The sequence below is a fragment of the Meleagris gallopavo genome, chromosome 2 (genome assembly GCF_000146605.3).
Source record: "Meleagris gallopavo isolate NT-WF06-2002-E0010 breed Aviagen turkey brand Nicholas breeding stock chromosome 2, Turkey_5.1, whole genome shotgun sequence".
NCBI lineage: Eukaryota > Metazoa > Chordata > Aves > Galliformes > Phasianidae > Meleagris > Meleagris gallopavo.
In genome coordinates this window covers 59,826,128-59,845,661 of record NC_015012.2, presented here as the reverse complement: position 1 = coordinate 59,845,661, position 19,534 = coordinate 59,826,128, and the positions used below count along the sequence as shown (strand labels likewise).

At 36.9% G+C, this 19,534-nt stretch overlaps 1 protein-coding gene across 1 annotated transcript; it reads right to left on the bottom strand.

Moving 5' to 3' along the window:
* Positions 1-664: 664 nt before the first annotated feature.
* Positions 665-17,475, bottom strand: IL1RAPL1 (interleukin 1 receptor accessory protein like 1). Its single transcript, XM_019613013.1, is given in 4 exon segments — positions 665-3,048; positions 3,051-3,664; positions 4,991-5,161; positions 17,289-17,475. Coding segments are annotated over 4 exon segments (1,026 nt in total). The 5' UTR covers positions 17,428-17,475; the 3' UTR covers positions 665-2,946.
* Positions 17,476-19,534: the final 2,059 nt, after the last annotated feature.

Below are 19,534 nucleotides of genomic sequence, written 5' to 3'. Positions count from 1 at the left end.
CAATCATCACACTGTGCAGTTTTAAAAATAAAGTGCTATTTGTTTATGGCTAAATCTTAAATGTGTCTATTGCATGCACACTTCAGACTGTACGGTTGAAACTGAAACACCTTCACCAATAAAGGATGAAGCCTTATCCCTAGGGCAATGAAAGATTATTTTTTCTGTTTTATTTTTTGTTCCAATAGAACTTTTGTCAAACACAGAGTATGTTGAACACACAGCAGTTTCCTTCACTGTTTCCCACACAGAGCTGAGCTGTTCATAGAGGAGGAATACTAAGAAGGAATGTTTTTGAAGTAATAGATAGCTTCTCCATTTCTTTCTTTCTTCTTTTCTTTCCTTCTCTCTCTCTTTCTTTCCTTCCTCCTTTCTTTCTTCCTATTTTTTTAATATTATAATAAAAGTATTATAAAGAAAATCTCTTTTTTAAAAAAAGTACTGAATATCAAATGGTATCCATCAGTCCCTGAATCATGCTATTCAAAGTGCTTAAATTTGCATTAAAATAGAACAGAAAAGTATTCCCCGTGTGGCTAAGGAACAAACTACCTAACACTGCCTAAAAATGACTGTGGTCAGATAGTTACATTCTACATTTATTCCACATCCCAGTATTTTCTACGTGGCATGTAAAACGGAAGGAAAATGAAGGAAAAAAGATTGTTTTTAGAGGGTACTGGTACATTTGGCATTCAGTTGAATGAAGAAAAATGCCATCAGTGCCTGACAGGTGTCTGTAAGAGTGAATAAATAATAGCTTTCTTACACCATGAAGGAAACAAAAGTGCAAAGCTCTTTTAGAATTTCATCTGGCCTGGCAGCTGCATTTCCATTTTGTGGACATTTGGCACATGTCCAGAGGGAGACACCATGATAGATTGTAGAAAAGGATTTGAGCAAATTGTCAGAGAAATGAACATTTTAAAGCAAGCAAAAAATCAGTGCACATCCCAAAGCTCTATTGGCTTGTTATGCACATACTGAGACTTCTTGACTTTCACAACACGATCATAGTTACATCCTCCCACGCTGTCAGTTCTAGATTACTCCCACAAACATCCCCCGAACTGCAGTTTACCTCTTCTCTACTCATTACTTCTCATTAAGAAGACCAAAATATTATAAGCTGTACTTTTCTCCTTGAGACAATTAAGATGAACAAACCCCGCACGTCCCTTATATTGGCTAATATCAGTCAGCTACCATAAAAATTCCTAAAGCTAATTAATTGCAGAAACAGACGATCAGGTTTGTCTGCCAGGCTACCAGCTACATTTTTGCCAGAGTCAATCAAACCCACGACTCTATGAGAGTGTGCTGCAAGCAGCAATTCTGCCTCTGCTCTTCTGCTTCTGCTAGCAGAGACTGGCAGACAGCTTGGCCTGAATAGCGTGTACAGCTACAACAGTGCTCTGTGCTCTTTCTCAAACCAGAAAGGATTCTTCCATTACTTAAAATATAAGACGCTTGTTTCATTTGCCTTAAAGATGCCCACATATAAAGACAGTGGTTTGTTTCTTCCCTGGTAACCGTAGTAAGCGCATTATTTGCAACTCCTCAAAGATAGAATCATACATAAAAAATAAACTAATTTATTATTCATTAAAGTGAATAAATTGCTTTTAATACTTCAAAGTCTTATTTAAATATTAATTTTGTATAAATAAAGTTTATTCTGAAAACAATTATATTTGTTGGTGTTCATGTTTCTTTTTTTTTCTTTTTTGCCTGAGTTCTTACTGAAATCATGTTAAAATTAAGCTTTACTTATCGTTACAAGCTAAAACCAAATGAAATAATATTTTTTCATCTTGAATATATCATTTTAAAGCAAATACAATTTTGAACATTAAAATACAAGGGGACTCTGAAATCCACAGCAAAATAATGTTTTGCTCTTCCTTTTTCGGAAAATAATACTTTCTTTAATACATAATGGCAACCATCTAAGATACTGCCTTTTTATTCCCCTTTGGTTTGGAAATCATCACTGTAAATACCAGCAGGACTCACTGCACTTCAGTGCCTATTGCCTCACTTGTCTTACTTTCCTAAAAATTGGAAATGATCTTATTTGCAGGGTTTTTAAAGGAGGGAAAAAAAAAAGTCAACTGCTTAAAAATAAAATCCACGACCACATTAATACTTTTCCAGGAAGTGTTAAAAATAGGGCTTGCTTTTATATTTATAAAAGGGGTACAATTGACTCATTCTTAAAACAAAAACAAAAAAAAATCAAACCCCCAAGAAAGCAAAAATGAAACCATCTCTATTTTCTACACACTCTGTAATGACTACTGTGAAGCAACCGATACAGATTGGGTATAGTCTGTTTGACAAGTTTCTACTAAGTTAAATGTTAGATGATCAGACTGTAGTGTTACCCCAAATGGGGCCATTGTAAGGGCAGGGAGGGAGCAATGCACATTACAGGAGAAGAAATGAAACAGAGGCTCTCAGTGAGGGATGGGGTCATTCTAAGAACAAATATTACCCAAAACAGGTGAACTGCAGCAGGCATGGCCTTCAGGAATCAGGCTAGGCAGGCCAAAAAATGGATGGCGCATCTGATATCAACATAGCTTTGTCCAAGCATTCCCAAGAGAGGTTAAAAACAAACCAAAAAAAAGTCTAAAACTATACTAATGAAGCCAAAAAGTTTCCTATCTATACAGCAGTCTCTTCATTAAAAAAATGTAAATATACAAATTCCAATGACATATAAAACAAAGTCGAAAATGTGTATGGGAAGAGAACATGGGTAAAACAGGAAGACCGATGCTACAAAGAAATTGCAAAAAACGTATGTACAAGACCCTGTTTTTCCTCATATGTTATCGATTGTAATGCATGTTTAACAGCAGCAGTCGAGGATGAAGTTCCAGGCACCGGACTGCAGACTCAGCTTCTACTCAAGGGGATGGACAGCCCCTTGCATTTCTGTCACCAAATGACACTTGATATACTGGTCTCCCGTGGCAAGAGGGGCAGTATCGCACTGTTTGTGTGAGCCTCTTCTGGATTCTGCTCCCTGTTAGTTTTGTCTGTGGCCGCTGCCCATTTATAAGTGTCATAGGGATGTTGCAGTAGGTATGCTGGTTACCTATTGAGGTAAGCGGCAGGGTGCCGGTAGGAGGTACATCATATTCATAGCTTCGATAATAGTGTTTCTGGCGCATCTGTGAATGATATGTGTTATGAAAGGTGGAGCGTAGATCTGGATGAGCAGTGGCAAGAGCAGTAGAGGTGGCAGCAGCCATTGAAATTGCGGAGACTGTCTGCAGTTCCCCAAAGGGCCCCTGCTCACTGACATCTAAAACCTGCTCATGTGTGATGGGTTCAGTCCTCTTAAAAGGCATTTCGTACTGTAAACGTTTCCAGAATTTGGAATTCAACTTGTTGCATTTTGGTCCATGCCATTTAATGACAGTGAGGAGCTTGATGGTATGTTTCAGGGCTTCAACCTCCTGATAGTTCATAACTCCTCGCAGTTCACTGCATTCAATCAGTATCACTTTAATTTCTCCTGTGACTAACATGTTCCGAAGCCTTGTTTCCAGTTCAAAGATGCTCCAGCCTCTTCTTACCACATAATTTGGAGTCATGACGATGATCAGTCGCTTGCTTTGGTCTACACATCTTGCCACGTCTTCAATGTAGGCTACAAAATAAGACAATTGCTCAAAAATCAAGGCAAGAAAATATTTCATTCCCATAGGCTGGAGAGAAACAATAGAAGCAAGCCCCCTTCTCCCAAAAGAGTTCACTGAATGCTGCAAAAACATCACTTTCAAATATGTAAACTGGACAAGGTTTTTGGATAACCTGTTCTGGATGACCCTGCTTGAACAAGACAGTTGGTGCAGATGACATCCAGAAGTTCTTTTCAACTTCAAACATTCTATGATTCAGTGAAATATTTATTTCCCACTGGGCTACGTTTTGGTAGTGTTTGTAGATGAATTGTCAATTTGTGCCTATATCTTTACTGGAACAAGTGTGTCCATTATCATTTTATCCGTCATCATTTTCTAAAAAGAAGTCACCCAAATAGGCAACAGAGCAGAAGCTGTGTTTTATTATCAGCCTAAAAATCAAATGATATTCTAGGGTCCACTGATGCACTAGATTCTTCTTTTCCTTTCATGCATTCACAGAAACAGAGTTGTGTCCTGCAAATAAATGTTTAGGATACTGTAGATTTGAAAATATCCGTGTGCTCATGATTAAGGTTGTGTTTTACTTATCCTTTCTTATAAATACAAATTCAATAAAATAGTTTGAACTTAGTAGTTTTATAAATGCCTACAACTGAAGTTATGAACTGCAACTTACAAATATTACTGAGCATAGGTTGGAATACCTTAAATATATACAAAAAAAGATCTATTTATTTCAGGAATCAATTTATTTATTTATTTCAGGAATCAATTCTCAGTTTCAATCTCTGAAAATGATCCAGTGCCTCCACTACATGTTTATCTACAGCGGATACCACCAGCAGTCTTTTATTTACTCTGCTGCAGATGTCTTCTCTCAGCTCTTGCCTTAGCCAAAAGACAACTGTTTTCTTCCTGTCTGAGTGTATAGATGGATAGTGATAATTAATTACTTAGCTGTTTTTATATATTAGTGTAATGGGTATATTTCAAGGGAAACACTTAGGAATAGAAAATAAAAACATCTTTATTAATTCCTAGATATGAAGGCTCTCAAAAAATCTGTGAATAAATATTAATCTCATTAATTTCCATTACCTATGTATGCCCTATCTGCACTGTCTCACCTTCAATGAATATAATACACTTAGTAAAATATAATCCTCTTATCTAGGAAATGTAAATCAAGCATATTTGGTGGCTTATCTTATTCCACAAGAGTTAAGATGACATTCTAAAGGGACAAGCATAGAATTAATACTTAAATAATATATGCAACCACTGCATATGTTGTGTAGAAAATACACAAACATAAAGACATGACTTACTTCCTGTGGGAATCAAATCTCTGTCTGGTATGAACAACTTGTATCCATAATGCTTTTCAAGCATATCTGGTAAGATCTCAAGAGCAAATCTTTCTTCTTCTCCAGTTTCTTGATTCCACTGATCAGGATCCACTTTGGTATAAGATAGATATGCATCATAGTCCTTGTTGTCTAAAAGAATACAGGGAAAAAATGAAATTACATTATTTCTTCTTGTATTGCTTAGATGATTGCCCAGGAATTATTCCTCAAAAAATTTCTCAGGAATGGTAAATTGCTTAGATAAAATAGCCTATTCTCCAGTTATTAAACCATTCATCTTTTATGTTCCATCAAGTGGAGTTAATCCTTATTTACATGGATGCAAGACAGAAGGGATCCATACCTATACACTGAACTCAGTTTGTGCATAAATATTTGTGTGAGGCTCTGTATGAAGGAAATCCATTCAGCTGTCTGGTGACAGCTTGTGAGCTTCTTGTCACTGAAAGAATCCAAATTGTTTTGTAGCTTTAAAATAGAAAGGAAAAGCATGGAAATACCCATACAAATGAACAGTTCTTTCTGTTGTATATTAAAAATATTTCATTTTTGTCAAATTTTCACTATAAATTTAAGGCTTAGAATGCTCTAAACATGTGCATACATTTACTTGTAAAATTCATTATTTTCCCAAGTCTGGGATTATTGCCAAACTTAGATCTTTGTAGCATCAGATCCCAATTATGCAGTTTAAATATCTGAATTCTATGTGCTTAAATATGCTAATTTAATGATACATTAATGTACATTTTGGTCTTTAACAGTGTATTATTTCATTTCAATTAAGTGAAATATTTGTGTCTGTATCTTAAATGTGCTTGGCGTGCTTACTTGAAAGATTGAATCAAACAAGTCATCATTAATTTTCATTAAGAGGTCAATAATGCCAAGTGCTCTGGAACTAATTCAGTGGAGTAAGAGGTCATGCTTTGAATTTTGTTGTGAAGAATGCAGAAAAAAATCAATGGCAAGATTAATGAAATGTTAACATCCTTCTAACTTTCTTGATAACATTATGCCCAGGCTATTGAGAATATCAATTGCTTGTAAAAGAGATGTGATTGAATCCTCTACCATGTGGTATAAGTGATATTACGCTCATTCAATGCTGACTTCACTTTTTTGCTCAGCCAATCTTTTTTTGATTTTGCATTTTTTTGTACTTTGGTTGCACTATTTGGAAAAGCCTGCCAAAAGTAGGAAGGGTGCAAAGTATATGAGTAAAATTAAAGAGCAGGCACTAGTCTTGAGGTGTTCATTCTTCCTTCCAAGGAATCATTCATATTGTGCTCATTAAAATCTGCAGAAGACAAAATTAAAATGGTAAAACTTCTTTCAAAGTTTCAAAATCAGTGAAGCAACTCTATGCTTCATGTTCTCTCCTACACAATTTATCTGAAATTATCTGAACTTAATTATCCAACACTGTTGGAGTGTTATGTTCACAAAAAATAATGAACAGCAAAGACCAACACCACCAACAAATGAGATAAATAATGCCTTCCTTTGATCCATTATTTCATTATTTCAGTACTCATGAAACCATAATCTTTCATGATAAAGAAGCACGTAGTGCCTCTGATATTGCCACTGAACGGATCAAATACAAACTAGTGGGAGATTACAGAATAGGTTCTGACACTACAGTGGGATAGTCTTAACCCAGCAATAGTGTTAACACATAGAAAGGTCGGGAGATATATAGGGAAATCACTACAACTGACATGATGATGTGGTCATGCCATTTTCTTTTATTGCCTTAATTAATGGCCATAATAACATTATATGTTTTAGAGCAGCATTAATCCATTGGAAAATATGGATAAATATGAAAATGTGTCATTTCTCAAAGCAATGAATCATAAAAAATAATGCAGCGTTCAAAACGTTTTGAAGGCTTCAGGATATTGTCTGTGAAGACAGTTTGCATGTTCTTAATTTGAGGGAAACTTATTCACACTATGCCAAAACTTTCTTGCATAAGTAATTATGATTCTAATGTCCTTTTTTTTTTTGGAAATATAAATTTTCACAACATGAAGGATCCAGCATTCCTACTGACTAGCTGTGTTATCCATGATAGCAGGGAACACTTCTTTCAACCCTAGTTCCCTACTTTCAATAGTATTTGCAAGTCAAGGAGAGTCAGGATCTAGAGTACACATACACAGATGGGTTCAAGCAATCATGAATTTATTTAAACTCCAGTACAGCTAGATGTGTAGTACAGTCTGGGAACCTGTTAGATGCTTCAGCACAGTGGTTTTCCTGAGCTATTATACTCCCCATCTGTCAGTTATTTTTAACTTTGATGAAAAGTAGAAAGCTCAATTTACAGCAGAATTACTTTATGCAGTAATTTTGTTATCCAATGGGCTGACATACTGGCATAAGGAGACAATTCTAAAAATGTGAGATGCCTGGGATACACAGGGTATGATCACATGCCTCCCATCTCCAGGAAAGTATTGTAACAGAGAGTAGATGACCTCTCTGATCGTGGTTTGTGGAACTGATGTCTATATTCTAAAGACTTCTGATCTTTTTTTTCTTTTTTTTTTTTTATTTTTTTTTTCTTTTAATGTTCTGCCTCAATGGACTGAGAGAGAGCCTGCAGCCATAGGGCTCTCGTGGCTGAGTCAAAGCCTGGCAGCTGGGGCACATATCTTGCCAGTCTTTTGGCCATGTCACATGAAAGCAAGAGGCTCTGCAAACCCTTTTCTGTTGGGCTCTGTTCTACCTAGGCCTTCCTTTGCATAAAAGCACATCCAGGCAACCCCAGACTCAGAGAAAGTAGGCAGTAAATACACCATAGCTTTCTGTTTTCTGAACTGTTCACTGGAACATATATTTTACACTTGAAAATATTTGGTCTCAGCATATCTTCTTTTCCACAACAACCAACCAACCAAACAGAAACAAAACAAACAAAATTTAATCAGAAATTTCCTAATCTTGTCCTAATCACAATCAAGTCACAAAGGACTTGATATTACTGTGAAATATGGTAATAACTAAATCCTCCCAGATTTGGGTACACAATCAGTTCACATGTTGTCTGGAGCAAATATTTAGTTGTAGAATAGAAAGGCAAAAATCCAAAAGTGAAGCAAATATGGTAGCATGTCATACTTAATTTTACAAAGAGAATTTCCTCATTTTCCCTTGTCAACAAACAGTGAAGTTTTCTATCCAAGTATTCTCAATGTGAAAATGTGGCTGACTGTTGCTGCACTTTCTTGTTAAAAGATTTCTTGTTGTCAGGCTCCTGTGCATTAGCAATAAGCAGGAATATAGTTACTCAGTGCCTGTTTCCTCCCAGACCCAGGAAGAAAAATACCTGCTAATTATCAAATGCAGGGATTTTGCTCACTTCATCTGAAACTTTTCTTTTTCCTGTGGAGATTCAGAGCAATTTTCTACATACACTTTTGTACCTGAAAGCATTGTTCTTCCCTTCACTGTTTCAGGATTCTTTTTTATAGAAACATATTAGAATAAATTCTTCTAGCTTTACATCCAGGTACTTTCATGCAATAGCTGTCCTTTAATTCAGTAAACACATCTGAATAAGACTTACAGTACCATACAATGGCAATACTTTTTGCTGTAGATGGGAAGAGGCTTTTTACCTCTTCCCATTCCTTTTGAACAGACAAATAATCCTTTGTGGTTATGAGGTTTGTAGTTATTTTCTGCTGCTTACTAGGTGTTATACAACCAGGATGGAGTTCTTTAGCTCAACAGCCTCCATTTTTGTGAAGCCCTGTTGTATCCATTAACTTAAAAGGCTGAAATGAAACATAAAGCAGACCTTGCATGGGCAAATTTAATGAAAAATAATAATAATTCATGGTATCTTGTAAACAATTATGAGAATATATGAAAGCTCTGGATTAGTTTGGTACAGTGAAGTCAGACATGGTCCATGCTGCAGGTACAATGCACATCAGTCAACCAAAGACCACTTCAAGACTCTGGTCAAAGAGGTTGTGAAGTACAAACTTTGCCATGGTATTTTAATTGTTGTATGGATTTGAAAGTAAAGATACTGAGTAACGGTCTTGGACTCAGTCAAAAGTCAGACAAAATTGTTTGGATCAGTCTCAGGGGTAGACATTGAAGGTGAAATGCCAGATCCATTAAGAACAAATGGAGACATGATTTCATTCAGTGGCTCAGGATTTTAGCCAAAACACCTGTTGCATCATTGCAACATGCATTCTTTAATGCTGTCCATTTATTTCAACGATCATCCAAATGTAGAAACGATCATATTCCCTGTAACATTCTAGAGGGTTAATGCTGCAGAAGTGATATAAATTTTTAGAGGATGAAGTTGTAAATGCTGCTTGTTATTCTGAGGACGTGCTCAGCAGCAGTCTTTTAAAGGCTCAATGTAAGCATAAAATGAAACCCAGACTCCATATGCATCTACTTTCCTCTTCTATAGGGACCAGCAGATTCAACTTTGAATTTTTATTATTTATGTACATGTTTTCTAACAATTTGCATGTTGTCCTGCAAGAGGACGGCAGTTTGGACCTTCAAGGTTTCATTAACCTTAAGCATTGCAGATATTTCTGCTAATGGAGTACAGAAAACTATGTATAGATGAAAAATTAAAGATAGAAAAGTACCTCCATGAAGTTATTTTTTTCTTATCAACCATGTTCAAGCAGATGACAAGTCTGGATTCCCAGCTGGCATGGTATGTTATAGCACAAGACAGATTGACTGATCAAAATAAAGAGAAACATACAGTGCAATATTTCATAGCGTCTATAGATCTGAATCTTACTTTAATGAAGCTGTACACCAGAGTCAGCCCATACCTTTGTGTGTCGTGTAATCTCCCAGAGTCATTAACAGCGACTTCAGAAATATCCAGTGCTCCAAAGGGAGCTGACAACACATGTGCTGCTCTGTAGCCAGGAGTAGCTGGAGACACTTCTGGCTTTCCCAGATCTTCCCCTTGTGAATCAATGGAAGACTGACAGCTGATGTGCCAGGATATATGTCAGCACTGTAAAGACTCAGGTACTCATCTAGAAGCAATGCACTGATTTAATCAGGTTTTCAAGTGGGGTCCTTAGAAATGACAGAACGGATTCTGCAAGTACTGCAGGGAACTTCTGTGAGGCTTTCCTCTTTGAAAGCACACTGTGTTCAGCAAAGGGGTTGCAAAGAGATGAGTTTTCAAAATTTCACACAGAATTCTGTACCTGTTTCATTATTTGTGGGCCTACATTTAATGCTCACTTTGCAGTAGTGCTCATCACCCTCAAAACAGTGAAAAAGATAACCCAAATTCTTGGATGATTAAAAACACCAAATCATTATGAGTCTTTCAAAACACTTTTGTTTTTCCTCAGACTATTTACTGTTGATTGTGATGTTCACCTTATCATTTACTTTAATTTTTGTTCTTTAATTGCCAAGTCTTTTTTATTGTTAATAAAAACAAAAATCTGCCAACATCAGCTTTGCCATGGTGAAGTACCTGTTAAATGAAGTATTCCTTAATGATATTCTAGATTCTTGCCTGAAGTGGGAAATGGTGAACTGAAGGGAGATTATAAATGCAACACTGGTAAATGGGTTAAAGAAGTATAATCAGTTATAAAAAGGTTCTTGAGTATTCTCAGCACACCATAGACCAGGAAAATAAAAATGCCTTTTGCCCATAAGAGATACATTTATAAAAATACTAAAGCAGCGGGTATACATTTTTTCCCCTTCCTATTAATTTGTCAGCCACCTTTAAGGTGTATTTTTCCTTATTATCTATAACTACAACTAAAGTTTCTGAACGATAGGTACAAAAGATTACTACTTATTTAAACTGAATAACCTGTTATTAAAAGTGATTTTTCCTCAGGTACTTACTCTGATTTCTTATTTGTAGCTAAATGAAGAGGAAAGCTTCAATGTTTCTAAGCCATTCTCATAAATATGGAAGTTAGCAACTAAATTAAATACTACTATTGAAATAATTCTTCTTTTCATATAAAAAGCATTAATCTCAAAAATTGCTCTCAACGTGAAAATGCAAATTTTTATATACAATTATCAGAATGTTAAAATTTATGAAAACTAAAATATGGTGACAGAAGGTATTCTCTTGGTTTGTATGAACTATTTGCTGGTCTGAGAAAAAATTATTAGTAGTAGGTACTGAAAGACTGAATGGTAACTACCTCGTAAGGAATCATAGCATAGCACAGCATGTACCTATGAAAAACAAGATCCTCTTTTTAAAGAGCAGAAAGTCAACAGTTGTCATGTAGGATCTGAAAAGGGAGGGATATAATTTCTTCTGTACAAAATAAATATCTAAAACTGACAAAGTATAAGGTAGTGACTACTCCTTATTATCCTAATTCAACAAAACAGCTAATTACCTGTATAAAATACATGTTTATTTGCATGTTCCTTATTTCAACTGATCTATGATATATCATTGGGTTATGTAGTGTGAAAAGTGGAGCTGAGATAGCCTTGGTGTAAATAAACTAAAAAAAATTAAGGAAGTCTTAACCAACCAACCAACCAACCAACCAACCAAACAAAAAACCAGAACAAAATAAAACAAACACCAGGACAGAAATGGCTTGGAAAAAGGCTTTCAATCTAAAATTCTAAACACTGAATACCAATATACTGCATTCATCTTGCTTACCTTGGAAATCTGTCCTTTGAAAACAACAATAAAAAGAATGCAACAAACAGAAAGCCATCAACAATAACAAAACAAGTAAAACAAGTTCAAAGCTCAGAACCATTTGACAGAGCTGCTGGCTGAGGAAAGGAGATATCTCAGTCTTCAGATGATAGACTCTTTTCTTCCTAGTTTACTTTTTTTTAAATGGTTCTATACGCCATAAAATAGGGAGAGAGTAAATAAGGAAAGAGGAAAAACATTTTTTATTTGAATTAGTAAGTTTCAAGGAAACTAGAAAATCCTATATTCATTGGAGACGTAAACTGAGATTTCATTCTTTGAATTGCTTTTCAGGTATAAATAAATAACAGAAATGAAAAGAGTTAAGAGTTAACGTAGGCAATTATCCAGCAATAAAATTGTAATTAAATAAGGAAAATCCCTGTTTTGTAACTAGTGTTATTTAGAAAGATGAAGACTGTATTTTTTTCTAAAGGTGATTTTAACAGAAATTGAAATTGATATTCATAGAGTAGGATTTCTTATTGCTACAATTTGCCAGTAGCCATCAAGAATACATATACTATGCTGAGGCTGCTACTGCAAACTTATTCCATGAGTCCCTAGAGAAGAATCTGTAATTGCAAAGTCACTAACTTCAGCAGTAATTTCAGTCTAGCTGTACCTTCATAGTGTGATCATTAACACAAGCACTTCAGCAGGTGCCTAGGCCACTGAAAAAAGCTATATTTGAAAGTTAGCATCTGAAGCATTAACAATTTCAAAGCATTTTCTTTCTTGATTTCACAAGAAGTTTGTTGGGGTGAAACACAGGAAACCACAGAGAAGTGTGTTTTACCTCATCTTAATTTGTGCAGTGAATAAGGTATTTTGGGGGCAATCCCACAGGTCTGTCTGTGAGCCCTGAAAGTCTTTTGCTGCTAAATAAAGATAAAGGTGAAAATCACAACTACTTAAGAAGTCCCAGATGCAACAGAGATTTCAAGGCAGAAATCATTCTATCAATTTCCTAATATGAGAATTGATTTACTTCCTCTCAGAAAACAACAAAACTCATTTTTAATAGAATGCATCACTCTCAGCCCAGAACCAATCACTGCAGCTGTCATATACTGAATGCAAGGAAGATTTCTTAAATTTAAAGAGCCTAGCAATGACACTTCTCAACAATTTTAGGAACACTTTAAAAAAATTAAATTAAAATAAAAAAGGAAAACAAAAAAAGTGAAATCAGAGAAACTTCAGGGCCTTGCTTGCCATGCACCTAGCCTGGCCATGTGTAGTCTGAGACCTTAGTCCCCCTGTTCACCAATGTTTCCTTTTGCAAGGAAATTTGAGAATAGCGTGAAAGACATCACAGAGAGAGCCCTGTTCAACACTGTAAAAACAGTTGTTGGGAACTAAAGGAACTGAGAGACGTTTTGAAGGTTGTTGAATCAACTGTCAGACAAAGGTCTGTCCTTCTAGACAGCTAGAATCAGCTGATTATTTTTATTTTTGTTGTTATTTTTCATAACCCTCAAACCGGGCTTCTAGTCAGACTGATTGTGGCAAGAAATATTTATGAATTTTTGTTAAAGAACTGAGTTCACAGCATATTTGTTCAATCTTCTTTCTAATTTCTAAACGATTCTGTTCTTATTTATTTTAATGTCAGCCTCATCATGCAAAATTTCTTCTTTCTGATGATAGTGCTTATTTATTCCTTCACACAAAAACTTTAATCAATTTAAATGGTTACTAATGTATCCCAAAATGGCAGTGTCCAGTGCCTGCAAGCATTTTCCACTCATAAATGTGTTGTGTGCTGTTTTCTCTGAAATTGGAACCTGAAATATAAACACGCATATAAATTCATGATTTTGAGTAATTTTGCCCATCTGACCATGTCAAGTAGTTTTCAGTCTAACTTCTGTAGCCTTCTGGATTTATTCTCAATATACCTTAAGGCTGGAATTTGGATGTCTGAACGTCCACTGGAAACTCTTATGTCTTGAAATAGCAAGAAAAATTTCAAAATAGAAGTTTTGGTGAATTGGAGCCTCCTGGACACTTTAAGGCAGCATCAGAAAGGGTGCTGCTGGTCTGAGTCCCTTTTCTCCCCTTGCTTGCCTGTCTTGGTGGCTGTCGTGCTTCGAGACTGATCCCTGCATGATTTCATAGGCGGAAACAATCTCTCAAACGAGGAAGTTGTCCTGGGAAAATTTCCATAGATTTTAGGAGGCCTGGGTTTCACCTCTCTTATAAACAAAGAGTGGATTTCTATACAGTGCTATATCTCCTCTGATATCAAAAAGCTTCTAAGATCAGAGAGTGTGAGAAGTTAGGGTATGTGTTGATCCAGGGTAGTTACAAATGTTTTCTTGCATTTTTTTTCTCTTCACTCTTACTTAAAATATAACACTTAGTTTATTAAGTTCATTTGAAACTGAGAAAGGCAGCGAAGTAGATTCATGGAAAATAAAAATATGGAAATAATAACAGCTAAAACATCAGAGGATGAATGTGGTATAAAACTGTAATGTTAGGGCTCTATGTACAATAAAACGTAAAAATTCATCACTTCTTGAAGCGGCTTTCAGTATAACATGCTAATACTTGAATTATATTTTACAGACAAGACTTTTAAAAATAAACTTCTAAATTTAGAGTCTTAAACTTAGAAAGGATGCCTGCCTGCCATTTAACAACGACCAGCCCTCAGAAGTTCCCACTGAAGCACCTATTTCTGAAAATTTTGTTGTTTTCAGAGTATTAGTGAACATTTGAAGATACTTAAGGGTATCATCTTCATTTTGTATTTTGTCAGATCTTAAATTGATCTGCCAAACAGGTTTGGGGGTTTCAGACCACTTCACTGACAGGGATGAGCTGTCTCTCTGAGAGGCAAGGCCATGCCAAGCAACTTCAAGTGGGAAAGTTGCTTTGCCATCAGTCAGAGAGCTTTGCCAGCGCTCCATTTCCCAGGGAGATATGTCAGACAATTAGTGGTGAAGTCCACTAACCAAACTCCAGAACAGTGTTAATTTAATTATGTCCTACTTCAGTAGGAAAGGGAGTTAACTAAGGGAAAAAAAGAGGGCTTTCCTAGAAGACAAGGCTGGGCTGAAGTGTTTGCTGGAGAGAGAAAAAGAGGAAAACAGAGTCACTGAGATGAGAGAAAATGTGAAATTCAAGGATGCAAGTTAGAGAAATGAGGAATCGGCACCTGTGAATGCTTGTTTAATCTCCATCACTCTCAGAGAAAGTAATAAATTAAGTTTTAAAGGTTAAATACTTTGTTTTCAACTATTTCTCAGAATTTACCCATGTCTCCCACAGAAATATGCATGGGAAAAGAAAGAGGAACTGTGATGAGATGCAACATCCTGAAGGCCTTGTTCAGAAATGAATCATTGCATTTTATAAAAATTTTTAAAGGAAAATTTCAATTGGACCTCACTTCTACAGCATTTCAAATTCTCTCTGGATACACTATAGTGAACGCAAAAAGCTTGTGCCATTTTGATGTTTGCTTATCTACATGCTATCCTGAAGTATGCCAGCGTATGATATAAATGATGAATAGCACGTAGGCACTTGGTTGTGGCACTGCAGGAGTTCAGGTCAGAAAAAGATTTTACAGTTCAGCATTTTCTGTCTGTCAGTAACAGGCGAAGCCAAGGGAAAGGACCTGAATTTATGTCTGCAATTTATCTCCACACAATCCGTGGTTTGGCCTCCTGTGGGGCATTTTCTCTCTATCTTCTTAATTCTGCAAGAGCATAGGTGAGAGAGAGAGCAGAAGTACAGCTGCAGTATCTTTGTTGTCACAGTAGGTTTTATCCATGTTGCTAGTATACTGAATACAGTAGAAGCTGCAGTATTCTATTATGAGAATCTGCAAGTAGTATTTCTCCTGGTGTGTTACTTCAATTAAGCATTCAAACAATGCGTCAGCATTGAACATGTAGGGAGAATCTAAGCTTTATCCTGTAAATTAAATTAAATTGGCCCAGAAAAACAAACTGATGTTATTTTTCTTTCTCTTGAATTGCAGAACAGTACAGTTTAAAAACTAAAATTTTGTTACTTAAAATGGATGATTAAAGCATTTCCGTTCCTAGATCACTGATGTAAAGGGTAAGAGGAGAGAGAGACAGGTTTGTAACACTTGCTAAGAGTAAGTCTGCAAATTAATTGGAGAGATTTGAAGTAACAATAATTGACAGCTGTAAAAGTAAGAATTACTGCAAATAGAGAGAAAACATTAAGTTGCAACTATTTAAACAATTACTAAACCATGTTTCTTCTTTCATCATATGATGTGATTATTATTGAATTCATACATGCAAGTAAGCATGCTTCTATAAAATGTGGGTTGCATTTTGGTTGAGGGAGGATCTTGGCTTCTGAAAAAAAGTAGAGTCTGTCAAAATACTTCATGAATCACAGTCATGGGCCACAGTTTCCTCTTCTGTAAAAAATTCTGTAACCTGTTGTGTTTATTTTTCCCCAGTGAATTGTTGCACTAATACGCATCCTTTTCGCAGTCTGGTAGGATACAAAATGTTCTAATGTTCTGCAGCTCTTTGTTGTTCTGAGCGTTTTCTATTTTGAATTCTCGTGGATTTTTAGATTCGAGGCAGAAGTGGGTCATACCCTAGTCATCTTAATTTGGAAGCCTTTCCCTTACACAGAGACCTTTAATTTTGCTGCCACTCTCATCCTGTATCAGTGACAGATCTGGCCAGTGCAGTATCTATTTCTTAAAGTATGTCGCACACAGATGCTATCCACAGGCTATTACCTTGAAGTGTAATATAACTTTCAGCAGTATTTCAGTAAAAAGGAGGGTTCTGTTATCAAAGATGTAGCGGTAGCACAAAACATCAAGAACTCTGACCCAAGAAACCAAATCTAATTAATCAGAACCTGAGGCTCAACTGGGTTTGCTGTCCAGTAGCAGTTTTATTAGTGGGCAGAGAAGACTTTCTTTGTTTCTTAAAAACAGAAAACACATGTATACATTTGAGACAGTCCAGAGCATACATTGCAGACTACTTTTGTTAAAGCTGGCTTTCCTTGAACCACAAAACAGCGTTAATGACCATTAGCCACTCTCCAAGTGATTAAGTGATCTCAAGAAAATAGACTGTTGGGTGTGCTCCCAAACACTCAGCATATTTTATTGAAACTGATCCATTTAAATAAGCAGTTACTGATATTCTGTTCAACCTCTGCCCATCAGGGAAATATAATTACTGAGGACACGTAAAGCTGGCTTTCAGCACTGACAAAAGGGAACAGCCATGAAAGCCTTAGCGTTGGTAACTTTCATGTGGTGTTGGGAGCATGGATCTAAAAGACATGTGTGTCACCTTGAGAACCAGAAGGCAGCACAAACACCAGCTGAATAGTCATTGCTGCTAATGTGCTGTATGAGGAATGCGTATTAAAGTCAGTGCCTAATGCAGTGGGAAATAAAAATTGCAGTTGATAATGTATGTTGAACTGAAATTAAATTTGGGTCTTAATGGAGAGAAATAGGCACATTTAGAAGGTAAGAAACATACTGAAAAGCTGCCTTACCTCCATCTAGTTCTTCAGCTCCAAAATGATTCCTGTAGAAGAGCATAATCTCTATCTTGTAACACTTGTAGATAGTCACTAAACAAACAAGCAGCAGCAGAATAGCACCAAGCCCACCAGCAAGCTCAACTGTATACATCAGCTCTGCAAAGAATTACAAAATACAATAATAACCACATTCCAAAACAGAAAAGATTAACAGCAGACTTCATATTTAGGTTAATTACTAATATAAAATAATGAACAATTTTTTAATTTTTTTAATTTGAAGATCCTGTGAAAAAAAATACCTAGAAATGTGTTTTCTCTATTAATATACTTTTTCCTTTGGTACATTGCTCTTATGTAAAACAACAGATGCTGGAATATGTATGTGAGTATGCATACATAGAGATTTGATAACCCTCGTCCATCTCTCTCCCTGCAGATACACTACAATTCGTTTTATGAACATAAACATTGACATTCCATTTATAGTGAAAGCAGAAGTGTAATTTTTTTTTTTTTTTAAGGGGGTGGAGGGGGAGGAAGGGGTACTATAATGAAGTGAATCCCCTCCCTAACTCCACACATCAATAAGAAAAAGCTAGGTTTTGGATGAATTTCAGTCTACTGGCTAAGATCAAACTAGGGATTTCTTTTTTCCCCAAAAGAAAAACAAGCAAAGAAATAAACAAAAAGCAAAGAGAAAAACAGCTTGAGGGATGTGAAGATAAATTATCCTAGGAACTCCAAAGCCACACATCTCAGATATCCACTAATATCTTTGACACAGTTTCCCAATGATCTGCAATTCATCTTTATTCTCTTTTCAAAGCAGGGTTGGTTTATGTTTGGTTATTTCAAATCATCCCAATTTGTCAGTTCTGACATCATCTGACAGCACAGAAGATGCAGTCTAGGAGGTTTCTAGAATGCATAGAGGATAACTTCCTGATGCAGCTGGTCAGAGAGCCTACGAGGGGAACTGCTCCACTAGACCTGCTGTTAACAAACAAGGAAGGTCTGGTGGGAGATGTGGAGGTTGGAGGCTGTCTTGGACAGAGTGACCATGAAATGATAGATTTCTCGATTCATGGTGGAGCCTGGAGGGGGAATAGTAAAACTGCTACCTTGGACTTCAGGAGGGCGGACTTTGAATTGTTCAAGAGACTAATAGGGGAGTCCCCTGGCATTCAGTCTTAGCAAGTAAAGGGGTCCAAGAGAGCTGGTTGCTCTTCAAGAAGGAAGTCTTAAGGGCGCAGGAGCAGGCAGTCTCCCTGAGCTGCAAAATGAGCCAGCGGGGAAGAAGACCGCCGTGGATGAATAGGGAGCTATTCTTGAGGCTCCGAGGGAAAAAGAGAATCTACCGTCTGTGGAAAGAGGGACAGGCAACTCAGAATGAATACAAGGAAGTCGTTAGGATGTGTAGAGGTGAAATCAGAAAGGCAAAAGTCCAGCTTGAATTTAACCTGGCCACTGGGGTGAAAAGGAACAAGAAACTCTTTTATAAATACATTAACAGTAAGAGGAGGACAAAGGAGAATATCCAGTCTTTGCTGGATGAGGCTGGGAATGTGACCACCGAGGATAAGGAAAAGGCGGAGGTTCTGAATGCCTTCTTTACGTCTGTCTTTAAAAGTCAGACCAGTTATCCTCAGGATACTCCTCTCTCTGACCTGGTAATCTTGGCTGGGGAGCACACTAATCCCCCTGTGATTCTGGAAGAAACAGTCAGAGATCTACTACTCCAACTGGACTGCCGCAAGTCTATGGGGTCAGATGAGATCCACCCAAGAGTGCTGAGGGAACTGGTGGAGGTGATAGCCGAGCCGCTTTCCATCATCTATCAGCGCTCCTTGTTGACTGGTGAGGTCCCAGAAGACTGGAGGCTTGCCAATGTGACTCCCATTTTTACAAGAAAGGTCGTAAGGAGGATCTGGGGAACTACAGGCCTGTTAGCCTGACCTCGGTGCCAGGGAAGGTTATGGAGCAGATTGTCTTGAGGGAGATCATGCGGCATGTGCGGGATGACCGGGGCATCAGGCCTAGCCAGCATGGGTTCATGAAGAGCAGGTCCTGTTTGACCAACCTGATCTCCTTCTATGATCTAGTGACCCATCTGGTGGATGAGGGAAAGGCTGTTGATGTGGTCTAATTAGACTTCAGCAAAGCCTTTGACACTGTCTCCCACAGTATTCTCCTGCAGAAGCTGGCAGCCCGAGGCTTGGATGGGTACACTCTTGGCTGGGTAAGGAGCTGGCTGG